Below are 16,779 nucleotides of genomic sequence, written 5' to 3' on the forward strand. Positions count from 1 at the left end.
GCATTAAGCACTGACTTCCCATTCCTCCTTCCCACCCCCGCCCCTGGCCCCTGGCATCTACCAGTGTTTCTGTCTTTATTTTTGGATACGCTGGGTCTTCATTGCTGGTCTCGGGCTTTCTCTAGTTGTGGCAAGTGGGGCTACTCCGTTGTAGTGCGCTGGCTTCTCATTGTGGTGACTTCTCTTGTTGCAGAGCATAGACTCCAGGTGTACGGTCTTCAGTAATTGTGGCATGCGGTGTAAGTTGATTTGTGGCATGTGGAATCTTTCAGGGCCCTGTCCCCTGCATTGATGGGCAGATTCTTCTCCACTGTACCACCAGGGAAATTCCTACCAGTGAACTTTCTGACTCTATGGATTTCACTATTTTGTATAAATAGAATCAAATAGTATTTGTCTACACCTCAGATATGCAGACGACACCACCCTTATGGCAGAAAATGAAGAAGAACTAAAGACCCTCTTGATGAAAGTAAAAGAGGAGAGTGAAAAGTTGGCTTAAAACTCAACATTCAGAAAACTTAAGATCATGACATCCAGTCCCATCACCTTCATGGCAAATAGATGGGGAAACAGTGGCTGACTTTATTTTTCTGGGCTCCAAAATCACTGCAGATGGTGATTGCAGCCATGAAATGAAAAGACGCTTACTCCTTGGAAGGAAAGTTATGACCAACCTGCTGATGCTCGTGCTAAGTCGCTTCAGTCATGTCCGACTCTGTGTGACCCCATAGACAGCAGCCCACCAGGCTCCCCTGTCCCTGGGATTCTCCAGGCAAGAACACTGGAGTGGGTTGCCATTTCCTTCTCCAATGCATGAAAGTGAAAAGTGAAAGGGAAGTCGCTCAGTCATGTCTGACTCTTCTTGACCCTATGGACTGCAGCCCACAAGGCTCCTCCGTCCATGGGATTTTTCCAGGCAAGAATACCAGAGTGGGATGCCATTGCCTTTTCCAATGACCAACCTAGACAGCATATTAAAAAGCAGAGACATTACTTTGCCAACAAAAGTCCATTTAGTCAAGGCTATGGTTTTTCCAGTGGTCATGTATAGATGTGAGAGTTGGACTATAAAGAAAGCTGAGCACCGAAGGATTGGTTCAAAAGCACGGTTCAAAAGCACCGAAGCTTTTGAACTGTGGTATTGGAGAAGACTCTTGAGAGTCCCTTGGACTGCAAGGAGATCCACCCAGTCCATTCTGAAGGAGATCAGCCCTGGGATTTCTTTGGAAGGACTGATGTTGAAGCTGAAACTCCAATACTTTGGCCACCTGATGTGAAGAGCTGCCTCATTTGAAAAGACCCTGATGCTGGGAAAGATTGAGGGCAGGAGGAGAAGGGGACGACAGAGATGAGATGGTTGGATGGCATCACTGACTCGATGGACATGGGTTTGGGTGGACTCCAGGAGTTGGTGATGGACAGGGAGGCCTGGCGTGCTGCAGTTCATGGGGTCGCAAAGAGTCGGACACGACTGAGCGACTGAACTCAACTGAACACCTAATGTGTATTGGAATGCTTTTTATTTTTATTTATTTTTTTTTTTACTTTACAATATTGTATTGGTTTTACCATATTTCAACATGAATCCGCCACAGGTGTACACGTGTTCCCAATCCTGAACCCCCCTCCCACTTCCCTCCCCATATGTATGGGGAATGCTTTTTTAAGATTCAGTTCAGTTCAGTCGCTCAGTCGTGTCCAACTCTTTGCGACCCCATGAACTGCAGCACGCCAGGCCTCCCTGTCCATCACCAACTCCTGGGGTTCACTCAAACTCACGTCCATCAAGTCGGTGATGCCATCCAGCCATCTCATCCTCTATCGTCCCCTTCTCCTCCTGCCCCCAATCCCTCCCAGCATCAGAGTCTTTTCCAATGAGTCAACTCTTCGAATGAGGTGGCCAAAGTACTGGAGTTTCAGCTTTAGCATCATTTCCTCCAAAGAAATCCCAGGGCTGATCTCCTTCAGAATGGACTGGTTGGTTCTCCTTGCAGTCCAAGGGACTCTCAAGAGTCTTCTCCAACACCATAGTTCAAAAGCATCAATTCTTTGGCGCTCAGCCTTCTTCACAGTCCAACTCTCACATCCATACATGACCGCTGGAAAAACCATAGCCTTTTTAAGATTAACTTAATCCAAACCTATATGCAGGTCAGGAAGCAACAGTTAGAACTGGACATGGAACAACAGACTGGTTCCAAATAGGAAAAGGAGTACGTCAAGGCTGTATATTGTCACCCTGCTTATTTAACTTATATGCAGAGTACATCATGAGAAACGCTGGGCTGGAAGAAGCACAGACTGGAATCAAGATTGCCGCGAGAAATATCAATAACCTCAAATATGCAGATGACACCACCCTTATGGCAGAAAGTGAAGAGGAACTCAAAAGCCTCTTGATGAAAGTGAAAGAGGAGAGTGAAAAGTTGGCTTAAAGCTCAACATTCAGAAAACGAAGATCATGGCATCTGGTCCCATCACTTCATGGCAAATAGATGGGGAAACAGTGGAAATAGTGTTAGACTTTATTTTTTTGGGCTCCAAAATCACTGCAGATGGTGACTGCAGCCATGAAATGAAAAGACGCTTACTCCTTGGAAGGAAAGTTATGACCAACCTAGATAGCATATTGAAAAGCAGAGACATTACTTTGCCAACAAAGGTCCGTCAAGTCAAGGCTATGGTTTTTCTAGTGGTCATGTATGGATGTGAGAGTTGGATTGTGAAGAAAGCTGAGCACTAAAGAATTGATGCTTTTGAACTGTGGTGGTGGAGAAGACTCTTGAGAGTCCCTTGGACTGTAAGGAGATCCAACCAGTCCATTCGAAAGAAGATCAGTCCTGGGATTTCTTTGGAAGGAATGATGTGCTAAAGCTGAAACTTGAGTACATTGGCCACCTCATGTGAAGAGTTGACTCATTGGAAAAGGCTGATGCTGGGAAGGATTGGGGGCAGGAGAAGAAGGGGACGACAGGATGAGATGGCTGGATGGCATCACTGACTCGATGGACGTGAATCTGAGTGAACTCCGGAGTTGGTGATGGACAGGGAGGCCTGACTTGCTGCTATTTATGGGGTTGCAAAGAGTCGGACATGACTGAGTGACTGAACTGAACTGAACTGATGTCTTACAAATGTTATAAGTAGCTGCTGCTGCTGCTAGCAGTAGGTTCTTATTAGTTATCTACACTGAACATAGTAGTCGTGTATATGTGTCAATCCCCATCTCCTAATTCATCCCTGGACCTCCTTCCTCCACTTGGTGTCCATATGTTTGTTTTCTACATCTGTGTCTCTGTTTCTGGTTTGCAAATAAGATCATCTGTACCCTTTTTCTAGATTCCACATATATGCATTAATATATAATATTTTTCTCTTTCTGACTTACTTCCCTCTGTATGACAGTCCCTAGGTCCATCCATGTCTCTGCAAATGGCACACATTTTTTCCTTTTTATGGCTGAGTAATATTCCACTGTATATCTGTGCCACATCTTCTTTATCCATTCCTTTGTCATTGGACATTTAGGTTGTTTCCATATCTTGGCTGTTGTAAACAGTGCTGCAGTGAACATTGGGGTACATGTTTCTTTTGGAATTATTGTTTTCTCCAGGTTATATACCCGGGAGTGGGATTGCTGGGTCATATGGTATTTCTATTTTTAGTTTTTTAAAGAATTTCCATACTGTTCTCCAGAGTGATTGTATCAGTTTACATTCCCATCAACAGTGTAAGAGGGTTCCCTTTTATCCACATCCTCTCCAGCATTTATTGTTTGTAGATTTTTTGATAATGGCCATTCTGATCAGTGTAGTGTGGTACCTCATTGTAATTTTGATTTGCATTTCTCTAATAATTAGTGAGGCTAAGCATCTTCTCATGTGCCTCTTGGTCATCTGTTCGTCTTCTTTGGAGAAATGTCTACTTGGGTCTTCTGCCCATTTTTTGATTGGGTTGTTTGTTTTTTGGTATTGAGCTGCATGAGCTATTTACGTATTTTCGAGATTAATCCCTTGTCAGTTGCTTCATTTGCAAGTATTTTCTCCCATTTTGAGGGTTGTCTTTTCATCTTGTTTATGGTTTCCTTTGCTGTGCATAAACTTTTAAGTTTAATTAGGTCCCATTTGTTTATTTTTGTTTTTATTTTCGTTACTCTAGGAGGTGGATCAAAAAAGATCTTTCTGAGATTTATGTCAAAGACTTCTAAGTGTATGTTTTCCTCTGAGATGTCTGGCCTTACATTTAGGTCTTTAATATATTTTCAGTTTGTTTTTGTTTTAATTATTTTTGCATGCAAGATATTAAGTCCCAGAATTTCAGCCGTGATCCTGGTTATTCATTCATTCAACAAGTATGTGTCAAATGGTGAAAACATGCCAGGCAGTACCCTGCACTCAGCACTTGGGATACAGGGACTTTTTCAAAATACAGCCCCACCATTGCCCTTAAACCTTTTGGAAGTTACTGGGTACTCTCAGGTTCAAAACAGGGCATGAAATTCCATCTGCATATCCCTGCTGGTCATCTTCCCATACCTCCCTGCTCTCCAACAACACTGGCCTCTTTTGGTTCCTTGAAGATGCCACATTCTCTGATGCCCCAGGGCCCTTGCATGTGCTGTTCCCTCTACTCAGAATACTCTTCCTCTTCCCTCACCTTTGCCCAGGTAACTCTTATACTTGGAACCTCAGCTTAGGCATCACTTCTTTAGAAACAACTCACCTATTTGTAATTTTCCCTGGGCATGTGACTATTTTAATAGCGCCAGTGTCCCCCATGGAATATTTGCTTGTCAGTTCTATGACACCTGGAGAGTGTCTTGGGGACAGTGTCTGTGTTGTTCACACCAGTCTCCAGCTTCTGGCATAATGCTTGACAAGGGGCAGGGACTCCATGAGCACTTGTTGAATGAATGAATAGTAAACAGGATATGGTACATAGCCTTCCAGTCTAATGCAGAGTCAAACCAGGGTGTGAGTTCTGGAAGGAGACAAGAGGTGGCCATCTGCCCTAGCTACTTTCTGGTTTGCAGCTTCCCCTGGGCCTGCCTCCATCAGCTCCTGGTCTACAGCCATAGCTGCTGCAGCAGTAACACATTCAGGCACCCTCATAGCCATGGGCTTACTTCAGATTTACAAAAACCCACTGAAGTCTGCTTCAAAAAAGCCAGATTTATAAAAACCCATTGAAATCAGATTGATTATATTCTTTGCAGCCAAAGATGGAGAAGCTCTATACAGTTAAGAAAAAACAAGACCAGGAGCTGACTGTGGCTCCAATCATGAACTCCTTATTGCCAAATTCAGACTTAAATTGAAGAAAGTAGGGAAAACCACTAGACCATTCAGGTATGACCTAAATCAAATCCCTTATGATTATACAGTGGAAGTGACAAATAGATTCAAGGGTTTAGATCTGATAGAGTGCCTGAAGAACTATCGGCAGAGGTTCATGATATTGTACAGGGGGCAGTGATCAAAACCATCCCCAAGAAAAGGAAATGCAAAAAGGCAAAATGGTTATCTGAGGAGGCCTTACAAATAGCTGAGAAAAGAGAAGCGAAAGGCAAAGGAGAAAAGGAAAGACATACCCATCTGAATGCTGAGTTCCAAAGAATATCAAGGAGAGATAAGAAAGCCTTCCTCAGTGATCAATGCAAGGAAATAGAGGAAAACAATAGAATGGGAAAGACTAGAGATCTCTTCAAGAAAATTAGAGATACAAGGGAACATTTCATGCAAAGATGGGCACAATAAAGGACAGAAATGGTACGGACCTAACAGAAGCGTAAGATAATAAGAAGAGGTGGCAAGAATACACAGAAGAACTATTCCAAAAAAAATCTTCATGACCCAGATAACCATGATGGTTTGATCACTCACCTAGAGCCAGAAATCCTGGAATGTGAAGTCAAGTGAGCCTTAGGAAGCATCATTACGAACAAAGCTAGTGGACGTGATGGAATTCCAGTTGAGCTATTTCAAATCCTGAAAGATGATGCTGTGAAAGTGCTGCACTCAATAATCCCAGCAAATTTGTGAAACTCAGCAGTGGCCGCAGGACTGGAAAAGGTCAGTTTTCATTCCAGTCCCAAAGAAAAGCAATGCCAAAGAATGTTCAAACTACCACACAATTGCACTCATCTCACATGCTACTTAAGTAATGCTCAAAATTCTCCAAGCCAGGTTTCAGCAATACGTGAACCGTGAACTTCCAGATGTTCAAGCTGGTTTTCGAAAAGGCAGAGGAACCAGAGATCAAATTGCCAACATCGTTGGATCATTGAAAAAGCAAGGGAGTTCCAGAAAAACATCTACTTCTCCTTTATTGACTACACCAAAGCCTTTGACTGGGTGGATCACAACAAACGGGAAAATTCTTAAAAGAGATGGGAACACCAGACCACTTAACCTGCCTCTTGAAAAATCTGTGTGCAGGTCTAGAAGCAACAGTTAGAACAGGACATGGAACAACAGACTGGTTCCAAATTGGGAAAGGAGTACGTCAAGGCTGTATATTGTCACCCTGTTTGTTTAACTTATCTGCAGAGTACATCAAGAGAAACACTGGGCTGGAGCTGGAATCAAGATTGCTGGGAGAAATATCAATAACCTCAGATATGCAGATGACACCACCCTTATGGCAGAAAGTGAAGAAGAACTGAAGAACCTGTTGATAAAAGTGAAAGAGGAGAGTGAAAAGGCTGACTTGAAACTCAACATTCAAAAAACAAAGATCATGGCATTCAGTCCCATCACTTCATGGCAAATAGGTGAGGAAACAATGGAAACAGTGACAGACTTTCTATTTTCTTGGGCTCAAAATCATTGCATCTGGTGACTGCAGCCATGAAAGTAAAAGATACTTGCTCCTTGGAAGAAAAGCTGTGACCAACCTAGACAACGTATTAAAAAGCAGAGACATTACTTTGCCAACAAAGGTCTGTCTTGGCAAAGCTATGATTTTTCCAGTAGTCATGTATGGATGTGAGGGTTGGACCATAAAGAAAGCTGAGCGCCGAAGAATTGATGCTTTTGAACTGTGGTGTTGGAAAAGACTCTTGAGACTCCCTTGGACTGCAAGAAGATCAAACCAGTCAATCTTAAAGGAAATCAGTCCTGAATATTCTTTGGAAGCGCTGAAGCTGAAGCTCCAATACTTTAGCCGGCTAATGCGAAGAACTGACTCATTGTAAAAGACCCTGATGCTGGGAAAGATTGAAGGCAGGAAGAGAAGGGGCCGACAAAGGATGAGATGGTTGGATAGCATCACTGACTCGATGGACACGAGTCTGAGCAAGCTCTGGGAGTTGGTGATGGACAGATAAGCCTGGTGTGCTGCAGTCCACGGGGGTCACAAAGAGTCGGACAGGACTGAGTAACTGACGTCTGCATCCTTGTCATTCCCACGTGACCATTAAGAATAGTGACAACCAGAGGTTTAGTGAATTGCCCAAAGCCACATGGTTACTGAAAACCAATATTTAACCTTGTATTCTTACCGCCTCCTGAACTCTACTTGCACCCATACATAGCACCAGCTTTACGTAACCCAGCGAGTATTTGCACCTGCACCGCGGCTTTGCCCTAAAACATACCGTCCTCGCGGCTACGCGTCCGGGATTGTTTGGGCGTCTCCAACCTGCACCACGCGCGCCCTCTTGCGGCTACAGTGCAGACTGGGCTCCCCGCGCTTCAAAAGAAACGGGGAAGTGGCAGTGGAGGAGTGAACTCCTTGTAGTGGCCACGGCACTTAGGATGCGTGTCCGGGGACTTTGGAGCGCGGGGTTGGGTCGTCTGCTCCGGGTCCTCCGCGCGTCCCAGCCCCGGGCCTCTGGGCAGTCGGAGCGGCGCCAGTGCCGGCTTGGGAAGAATGCGGACCAGCGCCCCAGGCAAAGTTTGGGGATCAAATGAGTCTGGGAGCTCCTGGCCGAGTCTCGGCTTCCCCATCTGTGAAGTGGAAACGATGACAACTACTCAGTTCTAGCCAAGACTGTCCGGAGTCGGACTGGCATTGGTGGGACTCTCAGGAGGGCACCAGAGCTGCTCCTACCGCTCTCCCCAAAGCCCAGGGAAACTTGCGCCTCAGCCTGCCGGGAGGCAGCCTGCCGGGGTGGAGCACACACCTTACTTTAATGCCTGGATTAGTGCACATACATACACATCACAATACCAAAAATACGTTAGAATTTTGGCCCTTCCACTTCTAACCACCGTTTATTAAAATGGTTTCTAGTCCTTCTCAGCTGAAAATGACTCAGGATACAAATTGTTTGCATGATCACTTTATCCTTTCTTATGTTTCAAGGGGTAATTTGACTCCTAACAAAATCCAATCCTCATGTTAAGGATTTTTTTTTTTTTTTTCCTTATCTGGTTAGGTTCTAGGTATACTGGGAAAATATATTTATTTGCATTTCATCAACAGCTTAAGGTGATTTAATCTGTTTAATCCCCAGCTTTCCTTCCAAGCAGAGATGGAGGCAGCCACAGTTCCTCGCCCACGGATGTGTCAGGCAGAGTGCAGGGCACTGGAGGCAGAGAGGTGAAGCAGACGGGATGGTGAGGGGGGAGGGGCGGCATAAACTGTGACTGGGCCACAGCAGCCCTAGCCGTGGTGGGTGATACCAGGAGACCGTCTGTTGTATTGTTGGGGAGGAGGGCTCTTCATCCTCTGGTCACCTACAAAACTGGGCTCTGCTGTGTCCTAGAGGAAGGATGGCCCATGGAAGCCTTGAGGGGATCCAGCCCCCCCTCATTTTATCTGTTTCTACTATAGAGACTCATTTCCTGCAGCCGCACAAATATTCTAAAGGGTCAGAATAAAAAGGGGATGAAAGGAAAAGAATCACTGAAGAAGACCAGTACTGGCGGATGTTGCCAAATGCCAATTTATTGCCTTTATTTCCTGACCAAATTTGACCCTTTGATGTATGTGGTTCTCCTGTCCCACCCCCACCCCCGACATGCATGCTTATGGCCTCCCTAGAAAGCAAACAGAAGGGCCTCTCAGGCCCTGGTCTGGAGGGATGTCATTCTAACCAAATTTTAGAGTAGACACTTAGGCCTTTTCTTTCTTGCGTCCTCTGTTCTCCTTTAGAAAAGTTGGAGCACTCTCTGAATTCTGTAGCATCTTTTCAGAGGGCATCAGTTGCCAGATTGGGCAGTGAACTGTGGGCAGGAGGGAACTCAAAAGTCAGCGGGTGTGGAGACAAGAAAAGATGTAAGACCCTTTCCCAGTCACTCAGTCATGTGGTGATTGGTGATGTGAGTGAAACTCGGGAAGAACTGCTCTCTTCTCCCCTACTCCCCACTTCATAAGACTCCCTCTATCATAAGCTCCAAATACTGATCCTCATTCTGGGGTCCAACTCTGGAAGAAAGAAAGAAATGGAAATGGTCTCTAAGTACTTGAGAACATGGTCCACCTCATTAGCAACCAGAAAAGCCTTAAAGACTACTGTGAGATGTTGAGCAGTTTGGCAATTTAATAAAAAGTATTTGGCTGTGCACTGGGTCCTAGTTTTGGCACATGGGGTCTTCAATCTTCATTGCAGCCTATGGGATCTTTAGCTGTAGCACTTTAACTGCGAACTCTCCCTTGCAGCATGTGGGATCTAATTCCCTGACCAGGGATTGAACGCAGGGCTCCTGCTTTGGAAGGGAAGAGTCCTAGCCACTGGACTACCAGGGAGTTCAGTTCTATTCAGTCCAGTCGCTCAGTCGTGTCCGACTCTTTGTGACCCTGTGGACTCCAGCACACCAGACTTCCCTGCCCATCACTAACTCCTGGAGCTTGCTCAAACTTACGCCCATCAAGTTGGTGATGCTATCCAACCATCTCATCCTCTGTCTCCCCCTTCTCCTCCTGCCTTCAGTCTTTCAAACCAGCATCAGGGTCTTTTCTAATGAGTCAGCTCTTCACATCAGGTGTCCAAAGTATTGGAGTTTCACCTTCAGCATCAGTGCTTCCAATGAATACTCAGGACTGATTTCCTTAAGGACTGACTAGTTTGATCTCCTTGCAGTCTGCATGAGGTCTATTCAGAGAAGGCCACCCTGGAGTCAGCCTTCTGTGGATCCTGGTTCTTCTGGATGACCAAAGAAGTGTGATGCTGGGTTTGGCTGAATTGCTAAATATCCTGGCGATGAGATGAAAAATAAGACATTTCCCTGTCCAGTGATCCACATGAACAGGAAATCTCAGCACCTGAGTCTTCTGGTAGATGTTGTAATTTGGGAACCCAGTACCCATCCTCCCTTTCTTTCTCTGGTGGCAACACCAGGTTCTTCTTTGGGCAACCACTGTCTCCCACTTCCAGCCTCCAGTTCAGGTGTTGCTGGCTCAGCCCCCAGGTTCCAAAGTCAGTTGCTAGGAGTTCTGCTAGCCCACTTGTCTCCATGAGGGTAGCTTACAAAGCTGGGGGGCCCACCCTGCCTCTGCAGAGTTTTAAGTTCAAGGTATGGGCAGGGTGTGGTGGAGCCACAATGGAAAATACAGGGACCCAGTGTTAGCAGCAGCTGAGCTGTCTGTCACCACATGAAGGCCAGGCATATAGGAGACTGGGGAGATTCTGGGCCCTGGAAGAAGGAGAGAGTCATGTAGAGGAGACTGCCTTGTTGGACTGGCAGAAGTGAGAGTCTTTAAGGTTGACTGAGACAGGAAAACCAAGATGGGGTTGAGCGAGGAGATCATTATAGCTGGAGCCAAGTAGTGAAGGCAGAGTAGGAAGAGATGACACGGGAGAGGAAGAGGTCAGGACAGATTTTATTCCAAATGCCATTGAATAAAAACCACTGCAGAAGATTTTTGATCAGGAGAAGGCAGTGGTCTGAGCCTATTTAGGGCTCACTCTGGATCCAAGGTGGAGAAATACATTGTATTCGGGACAAAAGTGGAAGCAAGAAAAGCCTTTGGAAGCTGTTGTGGAGAAGAAGGGGGCGGTGGCATATATGAGAGACAGGGCAATGGAGAAATGTGAAGAGATGGGATTCAAGGGCACAGAAACAAGACAAAGGGGGAGGGGGCTTGTGGCGAAGTCAGGTGATCTTAGTTACTCCACTTCTCCCAGCCTCAGCTTCCTTTTCCAAGCAGAAGTACTACCCACTTCACAAGAGTTAAAGTCTGACAAGTGTAGTGGTAAATAATATTGTTTTTGCTAATCTGGATTTGAATCTCATGTCTGGCAGGTACCAGCTGTGTGACTTTATCCGAGTCAGTTAATAGTAGATTGTAGCATTTGTTGAATACTTGTTTGTATTAACCAGTAGAATCTTCCCCAGCATAAGACACTTACTCTGTTATTTCCAGTTTTTTGGGTGAAGGAACAATAATGGGGAGAGAAAAAGTCATTTGTCTGAGGTCTCAGCCAGGATTTCTCTAACTGCCACATTCATGACCCTAGCTTTTCCATGCTGAAAACTGGGATAACAGTAATACGCTTTTAGGTGTGTTTGAGAGGATTCAAGAGGTGGTTGTAAATTATTGTTTAAACATTATTATCATATTTTGGGGGGTTTCCTGAGTTTTGCAGGGAGCAGGTATCACATAGAAAAAAAAAAATCTTTCGATTAAAAAAAAAAAGACCTTTCAGGTGAGGGGAAAAAACTGCAGCTGTTGGCTCCTCAAAAGTGAATTGGAGATTGGCTGTAGGGGCATGGCTTAGAGATCCTGGTGGGGCCGAAAAGGAGAGTTGTTCAGTCGCTAAGTCATGTCCAATTCTCTGCGATCCGTGGACAGCAGCACGCCAGGGTTCCCTACCCTTTACTATCGCACGGAGTTTGCTCAAACTCATGTCCATTGAGTCATTGATGCCATCCAACCATCTCATCCTCTGTCGCCCCCTTTTCCTCCTGCCCTCAATCTTTCCTAGCATCAGGGTCTTTTCCTGAGTCAGTCGGCTGTCCTAATCAGGTGGCCAAAGTACTGGAGCTTCAGCTTCAGCATCAGTCCTTCCAATGAATATTCAGGGTTGATCTCCTTTAGGATTGACTAGTTTGATCTCCTTGCTGTCCAAGGGACTCTCAAGAGTCTTCTTCAACACCACAGTTCAAAAGCATCAATTCTTCCGCGCTCAGCCTTCTTTATGATCCAACTCTCACATACGTACATGACTACTGGAAAACCCATAACTTTGACTATATTTTGTGGGCAAAGTAATGTCTCTGCTTTTTAATATGCTGTCTAGGTTTGTCCTAGCTTTTCTTCCAAGGGGCAAGCATCTTTTAATTTCTTGTCTGCTGTCACCAAACCAGACTTGGGGGCGGTGGGGGGGGGGGGGGCGGTGGGGGGGGGGCGGGGCGGGGCCAAAACCTGAAGTACGAGCCTAGAGGCGGGCCCCGGGGGGAAGGGGCGGTGCTAGGATCCGCGCGCATGCCCAGTGGTGCTGACCGCTTAGCCGCGGCTGCCGGCGCCACCGCCCACTCCGGGCTGGCCAGCGGCAAGCGGCCCGGGAGCAGAGTAGGGCCCGGCTGGGCGAGCGCACGGCCATGGCCCCGTGGCTGCAGCTCTGCTCGGTCTTCTTCACGGTCAACGCCTGCCTCAACGGTTCGCAGCTGGCCGTGGCTGCAGGCGGCTCCAGCAGAGCGCGGGGCGCCGACACCTGTGGCTGGAGGGTAAGGAGAGGACAGCTAGTTTCTCGCTGTCCCCCAAAGCTCGGGGGCACAGGTGCTCGCGGGCAGTGGAGCCCATGCCGACTTGCCTGCTCTCCGTCCGTGGCGTGCTCAACAGGGCTGGGATCCCGTCTGCTCCCGCCCTCCTGCCTCCCTCCCGGGGCGCGCGTCCGGCTGCCCCCGGCTGGGTTGAAAGAGGCCGCCCGACCCCCGGCTTTGTGTTGCTAATGAGGCGCGGCCACTGGCTGGGGTCCGGCTCCAGGCGGGCGGGCGAGAGGGGCGCCCGGCGGCGAGCGGGAGGAGGGCGCCCCACCCTTTGTTCCAGGCCCGGGACCTCAGGGCAGCGCTTCCCCGGGATAGGATCCTCCGCGCTGTCCGAATGGGGGGCGCTTTGGAGCGGGAGTCTGGGGAGGGGTCTTCCCCCGCACCTCCGGTCCTCAGCTCTGCAAAGGTCTGGGACCGCCAGGCAGGGGACCCTGAATGTTGGGCAGGGGTGCGCCCCGTTCTCGGGACTGCTTTGTTCCTTCTGGGCCAGGCCATCTTACCCCACTTTCACCCCAGCTCAAGATTCCTGTTTGCTTTTGCATTCAGCCCTTTGCCTAGCGGATGGTCTCTCAGATGACCCTCTCTCACCCACGCACACCCCGACCCCGCTTGAGTTGCGGATATTTTTCATGACCAAAGGGAGTGAGATTGTCACCTCGGTCAGGTGTCTGAGAGCAGAGGGGCACCGTCGTTCGTCCTGTGTTTGGAGCCGTCTGCCCCTAACTATCTGAGCGATGGGACATGCGGAGTGGGTTGTGCTTCGGCAACTTGCCGTCCCAGCTCCTGAGCAGTGCTCCTGGGCTTGGGGAGCGCGAGGACTTGGAGACTGTATCCATCTGACCCCGGCTCCCCTCCCACCCAAGCCAGGGTCAACCTGGCGTGTGGGCGCTCACCGCCTTCAGCTTTGTGGAGAGGACACTGGCTTTGCACTCAGACAGCCACGAACATGACCTTGCCTCTTTTCCTGGGCAGCTTTAAGCCTCGATTTCTTCACTTGGAAAATGGGAGTAAATGAGGATTTCCTAGTTTACCTAGCACTGCTTCTCTGAGGGAAGAGTAGGGGGTAGATCTCTTAGAGCAGTGTTCATCCACCTCTTGTGGGATACTGTGAATGGGCCTCAAGCAGTCACGGCCTAGAACTGGCACCCCTTTAGGAGCACAGGCTGGTGCCTTCACCTCACTTGCCCTGCCTTCAGAGAAACACAGCAAGGAAGACTAGGTACCAGCTGGGTAAGCTGAAATGTCTTCAAACCCAATAGCTGCAGTGTAGACAGCTATAATCCACCTTCTCACGAACCCCATAGTGAACAAAACCTCCTTATTTGAGTAAAACATCATATTTTCCTACTTTGCCCTATTTTAGTAAAATACCACTATTCTTTCTTTTTTTTTTCCCCCCAAAAGATACCAAGTTTTCCTGTTTTTAGGTTTAAAAAGTTTTCCTTAAGGCTATCCCCACATTGACTTACCAGTCTTTAAATTTTTTAGCTCTAAACTGGTATGTTGGTGTTTGAGTAAACAGCATCACAGGCGTTTTATTCTGTTTTCATAAGATGGCATAGGTGGATCAGTGTAATTTGCTGTTTTTCTGCAGTTGCCCAGGTGGCTTCATGTGTCCATGCACCAACTGTGTGACGTTTTAATGCTGTGGGTATAGCAGGTCCGTAAAGGAGCCGAGCTGGTGGCTTTGTGCTCTCAGTGAGAATCTGTTCTCCCCTTAACCTGCACCCACATGGTTTTAATGGTGGCCCTCGCTCCAGTGGCTTCGCATTCATGCTGGAGGTAACCTTCTCAACAGCTCTTAACCTTGGTCCCACAGTCCTTCCCTTGAGGTCATCTTCACCTACTTTGTAAATAAGCATGGAAGTCTCAGGGTCACCTCCTGGATTCTGGGCTCTCCCCAACCTAATACCTGGTACCTTCTTTCCTGGACTTGTTCTTGGATGCACGGAGCCCAGCTCACCCACCTGCCTCACATACTCACCTTCCCAGCCTCCACCTGCCCCTCCCACCCTGCTCCCTAACTCCTGTGCCTATGATGCTGCCGAGGGCACGCTTCTTCCCTGCTCCTGGGGTGCCTTTTCCCTCCCCTGAGAGCCCTGTGGGCCCAAGACTCAGCTCAGGTGATGTTTCCTCAAGGAGGCCCTCTCTGAATGCTATTCCCCTTGCTTTGCGTTGTCTTGCAGGTCCTTGCCTTTGGCTCTCACCAGACTGCATTGTCAGTATGTGTTCCCATCTGTGTCTTCAGACTAGTTTCCTTAGCCAGGCACTTAACCTCTTGTTGGTGGGCTCAAGGCCTGGTGCACTGTAAATCTTGGCTGAACCCAATTAGACCCCGCAGTCTTCCTGCTAAATCCTGTATTAAGTGATAGATTTTAAGAAGGGGGCGGGGGAGGGATGAAGATCAGAGCAGCGGGCTGCAGTGTCTTCCCCGCAGCAGGCTTTTGTACATGCTGTTCCCGCCTGTGTTCCTTCTCTTTACACCTCAGCCTCCCCTCTCAGCTCCAGCTTCCTTCAGCTTACTTCCTGCAGGAAGCCCCCTCTCCCCCTACCTCCCTAGGTAAATTTTTCCAGAAGTTGCTTTGTTAGAGGGCTGGCCTAGTAAGTACTGATGTACAGCTACTTGGGTGTCTGATTCATGTCCGTGTGACCTACCTGACAGTGGGTGTTCAATCCGTAGACCTTGGTCTCAGTTCTGAGGTTGCTTACCGTCTATTTGGGGTCAGGCTCACATCTAACAGTAGGGATTGATGCTGTGTGATGCAAACAAGTGAAGGCTTCCTGTGGGTCTAGGTCACACAGAACCTGGAGGGTAGAGGCACAGCAGGGCAGAGAAGTGAGACCTGAAGGAGGTGCAGGATCTGGGTGCTGGAGAGGAACTGAGCGATTGACCCCTGCTCTCGACGGAGCGGGTGTTCCAGGAACTCTTCTTGCCCCTGCAAGAATGTGTGTTTTCCCAGGACTCACAAGGTGACTGGAGCCAGCTAACCCTCAGCAGCTGTAACGCTCCCTTTGGGGTTGCTCTCAGGAGCCAGCCTGGTTTAAGTGGTCAGATTTCACAACCTCCCATTATTAGTGGGGCAATTAAGGGGCTGATACCATCTCAGTGTTTTAGAAATGAGTTGTGGGCACACTTCCTCAACTGCTTTAAAAAGAGTCTCTTAGGGCACTTGCCAGGTAAAGTTGCCCTTTTTGAGTAATACAGTTTTCTCAAAGAAGTAACAAGTTGTAAAACTTCCAGAGGGGCCAGCATCCTCCTTGACAGTCTTAACTGCTTGCTTCTTGAAAGTGGAGTGGTTGTGTTTGTGATGTGTAATTATATCAGTCACTTGCACAGAGGTTCCCCCCACCCCGCCTTGCCTTGCTCATTGTTTTAAGAAGCCTATACATGGAACAAGGAGTTAGAAATCTATTCCCACAGGTTTTTATTCAGTGGCTTTTCCTGCAGTGGAGGAGGAAGAAACATTTCTAGCCTTCTTACCTAAATGGGATACCCCTTCCCTGGTCTGTTATCCCTGAAACTCAATTTCCACTGCCTCCCCTCCCAAAAGTCTGCTTCTTCAGGAATTCAGGAAGCCAGAATGCTGGCATCGTCTTTACAATGAAGTGCAAGTTTCCCATTTAAGGCAAATACTTCATCTCAAAAGGTAGGAAGAAATAGGGTGGTACTTGGAAAAGAAGAAGTTGCAGCTGATTAAAATTTAGGTTCTTGATAAAAGTCCAATCCAAGAACTCTCCTTGGCCGCGAGCCCAGCCATGTTTATTTAATTCTGAATTGGATGTGTTTTCATTCACTTGCAGCTCGTGGCTCTCAAGTCTGCATCTGATCTGCCTGTCCTGTGCCTGTGTTGTCCATGTTACACATTGCGTCTCTAAGTTAAAAATGACTCAGCCCTGGTTGACACATTTTCAGAGAAACATTTTTATAAGAAAGAAGCGTGATGCTTTCTTCCAGCCTGCTTTGCTGTGTTGATTGGGAATCCTCTGGCTGGGGTCCATCTTTCTTGAGCAGCCCTCGCTTCCCATCCCTCCCCCATCCGTCCAATGGACCCAGAACCCCTGCAGTGCCTGAGGCATTGTGCTAGTTATTAACTGGGTGGGTGGGGGGGCTGCAGCGGGG

The 16,779-nt window shown here is 47.7% G+C and overlaps 1 protein-coding gene across 1 annotated transcript in view; it reads left to right on the forward strand.

Annotated features, from left to right (window-relative positions):
* Nucleotides 1-12,363: 12,363 nt before the first annotated feature.
* IL17RD (interleukin 17 receptor D) overlaps nucleotides 12,364-16,779 on the forward strand; it is a 68,188-nt gene continuing 63,772 nt past the window's right edge. The window contains exon 1 of the mRNA XM_006071708.4: nucleotides 12,364-12,617. Within this exon, the coding sequence (XP_006071770.2) occupies nucleotides 12,492-12,617 (126 nt within the window). The 5' untranslated portion in view covers nucleotides 12,364-12,491. The remainder of the gene's footprint in view (nucleotides 12,618-16,779) is intronic.

The sequence above is a fragment of the Bubalus bubalis genome, chromosome 21, assembly GCF_019923935.1.
Source record: "Bubalus bubalis isolate 160015118507 breed Murrah chromosome 21, NDDB_SH_1, whole genome shotgun sequence".
NCBI classification, from domain to species: Eukaryota; Metazoa; Chordata; class Mammalia; order Artiodactyla; family Bovidae; genus Bubalus; species Bubalus bubalis.